This window comes from Sander vitreus, chromosome 17 (genome assembly GCF_031162955.1).
Source record: "Sander vitreus isolate 19-12246 chromosome 17, sanVit1, whole genome shotgun sequence".
Taxonomy (NCBI): domain Eukaryota; kingdom Metazoa; phylum Chordata; class Actinopteri; order Perciformes; family Percidae; genus Sander; species Sander vitreus.
In genome coordinates, this window is record NC_135871.1 from 33086313 (window position 1) to 33093812 (window position 7500).

Below are 7500 nucleotides of genomic sequence, written 5' to 3' on the forward strand. Positions count from 1 at the left end.
GATGCTAACACCCGCCTGGCGTTGGACGTGTCTGAGCGTTACTTTGGGATCCGTCCCGTGATGACGGTGGACGAGATGTGGTCTGACTCTCTCTCTGTGGTGATGTACCTCAGCCAGTTCTACCAGCTGCTCAGAGACACAGCACCCCCCACAGGTCTGTCTGCCTGCCTGTCTGTCTCTCTGACTCTCTGCCTGCCTGTCTGTCTGTCTGTTCTACCAGCTGCTCAGAGACACAGCGCCCCCTGCTGGTGCTGATCAAATCTATATATATATATATAATATTTATTATATATTTTATATATATATATATATATAGAATATTTATTATATATTTTATTTATATATATATATATAGAATATTTATTATATTATATTAGTGTGCCAATGTTTGTGTCCGAGGTCCCTGCAAGGTTCTAGTTCTGGTTCTGGTCCTGAAACCCCCCCACCGTGCATGGTTCAGGCTGATGCTAACACACCCTAATACACTGTTCATCAGTCAGTTTTCACTACAGACCATAATAAGAACATTAACAACATCACGTTGTGTGTTCAGACCTCACTTGAAGATGATGTCACTTCCTGTTTCAGGTGTTGTGAGTCAGAGCTCTGACCTGAGATCAGCTGTCATCACGCCGGCCTCACGGCTCAGCAGACTGAGCAACACAAAGGTCTGTCTGCCTGTCTGTCTCTCTAACCTGTCTGTCTGCCTGTCTGTCTGTCTAACCTGTCTGTCTGTCTCTCTAACCTGTCTGTCTGCCTGTCTGTCTGTCTAACCTTTCTGTCTGTCTAACCTGTCTGTCTGTCTGTCTCTCTAACCTGTCTGTCTGTCTGTCTCTCTAAACTGTCTGTCTGCCTGTCTAACCTGTCTCTCTAACCTGTCTCTCTAACCTGTCTGTCTAACCTGTCTGTCTGTCTCTCTAACCTGTCTGTCTGTCTGTCTGTCTCTCTAAACTGTCTGTCTGCCTGTCTGTCTGTCTAACCTGTCTGTCTGTCTGTCTCTCTAACCTGTCTGTCTAACCTGTCTGTCTGTCTAACCTGTCTGTCTCTCTAACCTGTCTGTCTAACCTGTCTGTCTGTCTAACCTGTCTGTCTGTCTCTCTAACCTGTCTGTTTGTCTCTCTAACCTGTCTGTCTGCCTGTCTAACCTGTCTGCCTGTCTAACCTGTCTGCCTGTCTAACCTGTCTGTCTGTCTAACCTGTCTGTCTGTCTCTGTAGGATCAGAGAGAAGCTCTGAAGAGGAGGAGGAAGAGTCAGCAGGTTCGTTTAGTTTCTTCTTCATTTTTTGTGACAAAAGAAAAGACGCAATGAGTCCTGCAGAACAGCCAATAGGAAGGCTCTCTCTGTCTGAAATGAGCTGTGATTGGCCAGAGTCTCCCTTTAAAGACAGATGATCTAAAGCCTGAACACTGAGCCGAGAGGAGGAGCAGAACTCCAGTTTCCTCTCAAAACATATAAATTACAATATGCTGAAAGATTATTATTTATTATATTACTTTCCTACCACAGCTTAAAGGTGCACTATGAGTTCCTGCATCGTTTCATTTTACTCTCAAATGGTAGTGATCTCTCCTCGATCCGCTAGCTGCCCCCCCCCAAACACACCATGAAACAGCCTGGTCTCAGGAGACAACACTGGGCTCGGAAACATCACACAAACACTAGAGGCACAGGCTGGGCACCAAAATAACACAGGCAGCTAGCAGATCAAGGAGAGAGGACGACTCACGCTGAAACCATGCAGGGACTCATAGATCACCTTTAATATTAGTGAAACCATGCAGACCTGAGAGGTCTGGGTGGGTCATAGTGTAGTAGACCTGTCCCAGACCACCTGAGAGGTCTGGGTGGGTCATAGTGTAGTAGACCTGTCCCAGACCACCTGAGAGGTCTGGGTGGGTCATAGTGTAGTAGACCTGTCCCAGACCACCTGAGAGGTCTGGGTGGGTCATAGTGTAGTAGACCTGTCCCAGACCACCTGAGAGGTCTGGATGGGTCATAGTGTAGTAGACCTGTCCAAGACCACCTGAGAGGTCTGGGTGGTTCATAGTGTAGTAGACCTGTCCCAGACCACCTGAGAGGTCTGGGTGGGTCATAGTGTAGTAGACCTGTCCCAGACCACCTGAGAGGTCTGGATGGGTCATAGTGTAGTAGACCTGTCCCAGACCACCTGAGAGGTCTGGGTGGGTCATAGTGTAGTAGACCTGTCCCAGACGACCTGAGAGGTCTGGGTGGGTCATAGTGTAGTAGACCTGTCCCAGACCACCTGAGAGTTCTGGGTGGTTCATAGTGTAGTAGACCTGTCCCAGACGACCTGAGAGGTCTGGGTGGGTCATAGTGTAGTAGACCTGTCCCAGACCAGCTGAGAGGTCTGGATGGGTCATAGTGTAGTAGACCTGTCCAAGACCACCTGAGAGGTCTGGGTGGTTCATAGTGTAGTAGACCTGTCCCAGACCACCTGAGAGGTCTGGATGGGTCATAGTGTAGTAGACCTGTCCCAGACGACCTGAGAGGTCTGGGTGGGTCATAGTGTAGTAGACCTGTCCCAGACGACCTGAGAGGTCTGGGTGGTTCATAGTGTAGTAGACCTGTCCCAGACCACCTGAGAGGTCTGGATGGGTCACAGTGTAGTAGACCTGTCCCAGACGACCTGAGAGGTCTGGATGGGTCACAGTGTAGTAGACCTGTCCCAGACGACCTGAGAGGTCTGGGTGGTTCATAGTGTAGTAGACCTGTCCCAAGACCACCTGAGAGGTCTGGGTGGGTCATAGTGTAGTAGACCTGTCCAAGACGACCTGAGAGGTCTGGGTGGGTCATAGTGTAGTAGACCTGTCCAAGACGACCTGAGAGGTCTGGGTGGGTCATAGTGTAGCAGACCTGTCCCAGACCACCTGAGAGGTCCCTCTGGCGATAAGGTTATATAAATTTGTGTGTCATCCGTATAACTATGGGGACTATTCTTTTTCCATAATCTGAGCCAGTGGAAACATGTAGATTTTAAACAGGAGAGGCCCCAGAGCGGAGCCTTGGGGGAACTCCGCACGTCATATTTGTATGCTCAGATGTATAATTCCCTATAGACACAAAGTAGTCCCTATTCTTTAAATAAGACTCAAACCACTTTAGTACTGAGCCAGAAATGCCAACCCAGTTTTCCAATTGGTCTAGTAATATGTCATGGTCGACCGTATCAAATGCAGCACTGAGATCAATACTAGTTACAATGATCAGTACACATAGTAATACCAAGACTGAAGGTTTGCCACTATCTGTGTTTAAGTGGATGTCATTAAAGACTTTAACAAGAGCCGTCTCAGTGCTGTGGTGTGGTCGAAAACCCGACTGGAAGGCATCAGAACTGTTGTTTAGTGACAAGAAAAAGGTTGAGTTGTTGAGAAACCGTTTTTTCAATGATTTTACTTAAAAATGGAAGGTTTGGTATCGGCCTATAGTTGCTCATTAGTGACGTGTCTAGATTGTTCTTTTTTAAGAGTGGCTTAAAGACTGCAGTTTTTCAGGGGCCTGTGGGAAGATACCTGAGAGAAGAGACGTGTTTACAATCTGTAGATCTGGAGCCAAACAGGCCCGTTGGTAGAATATCAAGGCAGCAGGAGGAGGTTTTCACATGTTGTATAATGTCCTCCAGGACAGCACATACCCTGTACTCGATATGGAGGCACTGACTGTCTAATTTTCTGAGTTTTGTCTCTGAAGAAGATGGCGAAGTCATTGCAGGCCTCGGTGGATAACAGTTCAGATGCTACTGGTACTGGAGGGTTAGTTAACCTATCGACAGTAGCAAACAAAGCACGTGAGTTGTTATTGTTTCTGGCGATAATGTCCGAGAAGAAGGACCGCCTTGCATTCCTCAGTTCCAAATTATAAATACAAAGTCTCTCTTTATAGGTGTTATTAATGGACCTGGAGATTCGTTTTTCACCACCTGCGTTCAGCTTTTCGACACTCTCTTTTTTCTGTTCTTACCTCTATAACATTTCTCCATGGAGATCTTTTCTTATCAGAGACAGTTTTTACCTTAATGGGAGCAATGGCATCAATAACATTTGTAATTTTACAACTGTAATTGTCTACAAGCTCAGTGACTGAGACCCCTGAGAGGGCGGGTGTGGACGAGAAAAGCTGAATGGATGTTTCACTGGTGTTGTCAGAGATAGTGCCATTAAAGAAAACACAGGAATGATCAGAGAGAGCAGCATCAGTCACCACAACCTTGGAAATGTTCAGACCCTTGGAGATAATCAAGTCCAGAGTGTGGCCCCTTGTTGTGTGTGGGCTCCGTCACATGCTGAGTCAGTCCATAGTTCTCAAAAACACATCTCAGTTCTTTGGTCCCTCTGTCCTGGGGGTCGTCAACATGAATGTTAAAATCACCAGCAATAACTACACAGTCAAAGTTAATACAGATTATAGACAGCAGTTCACTAAAGTCCTCAAAGAAGGATGCCCAGTATTTAGGTGGCCTGTAGATAATTAGAAATATAGGTCGAGACGGGGACCTCAGCTGAAGAGCCACATATTCAAAAGAAGCTTTCATAAGATATTTGAGTACATTGGAACGAGTCATTAAACAAAATGGCGACTCCACCTCCTTTCTTATTTGCTCTATTGTCACTCATAAGATTGAAGTTAGGGGGAGCTGACTCTATGAGCTCAGCATCACTGTTACCGTGGGACCTCTTTCATATTGTTTGGTTCTTTTTAAAAAGCCCTTAAACTCTGCAGATAATACCTTAAAATACGTTGATATAACCATTCATATATCTGTTTATAATCTCTGAATTACATGGTCACATTTAAAGAGACACACACCTCCTTCACATTTAAAGAGACACACACACACACCTCCTTCACATTTAAAGAGACACACACACCTCCTTCACATTTAAAGAGACAGACACACCTCCTTCACATTTAAAGAGCACACACCTCCTTCACATTTAGAGACAGACACCTCCTTCACATTTAAAGAGACAGACACCTCCTTCACATTTAAAGAGACAGACCCTCCTTCACATTTAAAGAGACACACACACCTCCTTCACATTTAAAGAGACACACACCTCCTTCACATTTAAAGAGACACACACACACACCTCCTTCACATTTAAAGAGACACACACACCTCCTTCACATTTAAAGAGACACACACACCTCCTTCACATTTAAAGAGACAGACACACCTCCTTCACATTTAAAGAGACACACACACCTCCTTCACATTTAAAGGGACAGACACACCTCCTTCACATTTAAAGGGACAGACACACCTCCTTCACATTTAAAGAGACACACACACCTCCTTCACATTTAAAGAGACACACACACCTCCTTCACATTTAAAGAGACACACACACCTCCTTCACATTTAAAGAGACAGACACACCTCCTTCACATTTAAAGAGACACACACCTCCTTCACATTTAAAGGGACAGACACACCTACACATTTAAAGAGACAGACACCTGATGAACATGTTTATTAAATCTTTCTGTTTCCTGTTGAAATAATGTTTTTGTTTCCAGTCATGTGACCTGAACGGTGATGATGTCACACCGGTGTGTGACGAGATGTTTGTGGGCGGGTCCAGAGTGCGTCTGATGGCCAATCAGCTGCAGGCGAAGCTGGACGAGAGATTCGCTTCCTGCAGGAGTTCATCTTCTGCAGCTGCTGCAGCTTCACATCGACAGGTGAAGTCACAGTGACATCACAGTGACATCACAGTGATTTCACACAATTTTGGAGCATTAGTATTCCCATATCTGTGTCTGAAACTTGGGAAAAGTTAGAGCAAATAAGAAAGCGTGTTTAGATCTGAGGAAAGTCTTTTAGTTTTGATGCTCAATGATTTCATATTCATTCAGCTCGGCTGCTGCTGAAAGCCTTAACATGTAGAAAAACCTGCTATGGTGTAATAATAGTCAGACTCTGTGTGTGTGCGTGTGCGTGTGTGTGTGTGTGTGTGTGTGTGTGTGTGAACCAGCAGGGGGAGCTGTTGTCAGACAGTCCATTGGCTGCAGGTGTGAGTCAGACGCCATCATGGACGCCGGTAAACACCTACAAAACATTTCAATCAACTACATCTAGATCCATACAGGGATAGTAGTATACAGCTGTTATACATCATATCATCTATACAGAGATAGTAGTATACAGCTGTTATACATCATATCATCTATACAGAGATAGTAGTATACAGCTGTTATACATCATATCATCTATACAGAGATAGTAGTATACAGCTGTTATACATCATATCATCTATACAGAGATAGTAGTATACAGCTGTTATACATCATATCATCTATACAGAGATAGTAGTATACAGCTGTTATACATCATATCATCTATACAGAGATAGTAGTATACAGCTGTTATACATCATATCATCTATACAGGGATAGTAGTATACAGCTGTTATACATCATATCATCTATACAGAGATAGTAGTATACAGCTGTTATACATCATATCATCTATACAGAGATAGTAGTATACAGCTGTTATATATCATATCATCCATACAGCGATAGTAGTATACAGCTGTTATATATCATATCATCTATACAGAGATAGTAGTATACAGCTGTTATACATCATATCATCTATACAGCGATAGTAGTATACAGCTGTTATACATCATATCATCTATACAGAGATAGTAGTATACAGCTGTTATACATCATATCATCTATACAGCGATAGTAGTATACAGCTGTTATACATCATATCATCCATCAGAATCGGTATCGGGAAGCAAAAAATGGTATCAGGCCATCTCTAAATACACATAATAAAATATGTCAACACACAGTCCTGCCTGAATGAATCTGCAGCTCTTAATAGATCTACTAGCACTAAAACTAGAACTGGTCATCACATCAGTCCAACAGGCTTGTTAAAAGGAAGTTTACTGCACACAGCGGCTGCCACATATTTCATTTATTCATTTACTCCAGCGCCCGAGGGCGTAATCAGGTTCATCTGAACAACAGGCTTATTCCCATAGCAATGAAGTATTAAATATATATACAGTAATCAGTGGTGGAATGTAACAAAATACATTTTTCACATATCTGTACTTTACTTAAGTACAATCAATAGTACATACTTTTGACTTTTACTGCGTTACATTTTGCAGCAATTATCTATACTTTCTACTCCGTTACATTTCTAACACGTTCCGTTACATTTTCGTTACATTTTCTGATCAGTTTCCCAGCAGTAACTGCTGCTCCCGTTACTGCTGCTGCTCCTGTTACTGCTGCTCCCGTTAGTGCTGCTCCCGTTACTGCTGCTCCCGTTACTGCTGCTGCTCCTGTTACTGCTGCTGCTCCCGTTACTGCTGCTGCTCCCGTTACTGCTGCTGCTCCTGTTACTGCTGCTGCTCCCGTTACTGCTGCTGCTCCTGTTACTGCTGCTGCTCCTGTTACTGCTGCTGCTCCGTTACTGCTGCTCCCGTTACTGCTGCTCCTGTTACTGC

The 7500-nt window shown here is 44.1% G+C and overlaps 1 protein-coding gene across 1 annotated transcript in view; it reads left to right on the top strand.

The window, feature by feature from the left end:
- Positions 1 to 7500, top strand: part of LOC144532101 (protein-methionine sulfoxide oxidase mical3b-like) — a 48265-nt gene that overhangs the window by 11349 nt on the left and 29416 nt on the right. The window contains exons 14-18 of the mRNA XM_078272649.1: positions 1 to 154; positions 589 to 668; positions 1217 to 1258; positions 5543 to 5707; positions 6001 to 6066. The exon at positions 1 to 154 is cut by the window's left edge and continues 31 nt beyond it. Of these exons, the coding sequence (XP_078128775.1) occupies positions 1 to 154; positions 589 to 668; positions 1217 to 1258; positions 5543 to 5707; positions 6001 to 6066 (507 nt within the window). The remainder of the gene's footprint in view (positions 155 to 588; positions 669 to 1216; positions 1259 to 5542; positions 5708 to 6000; positions 6067 to 7500) is intronic.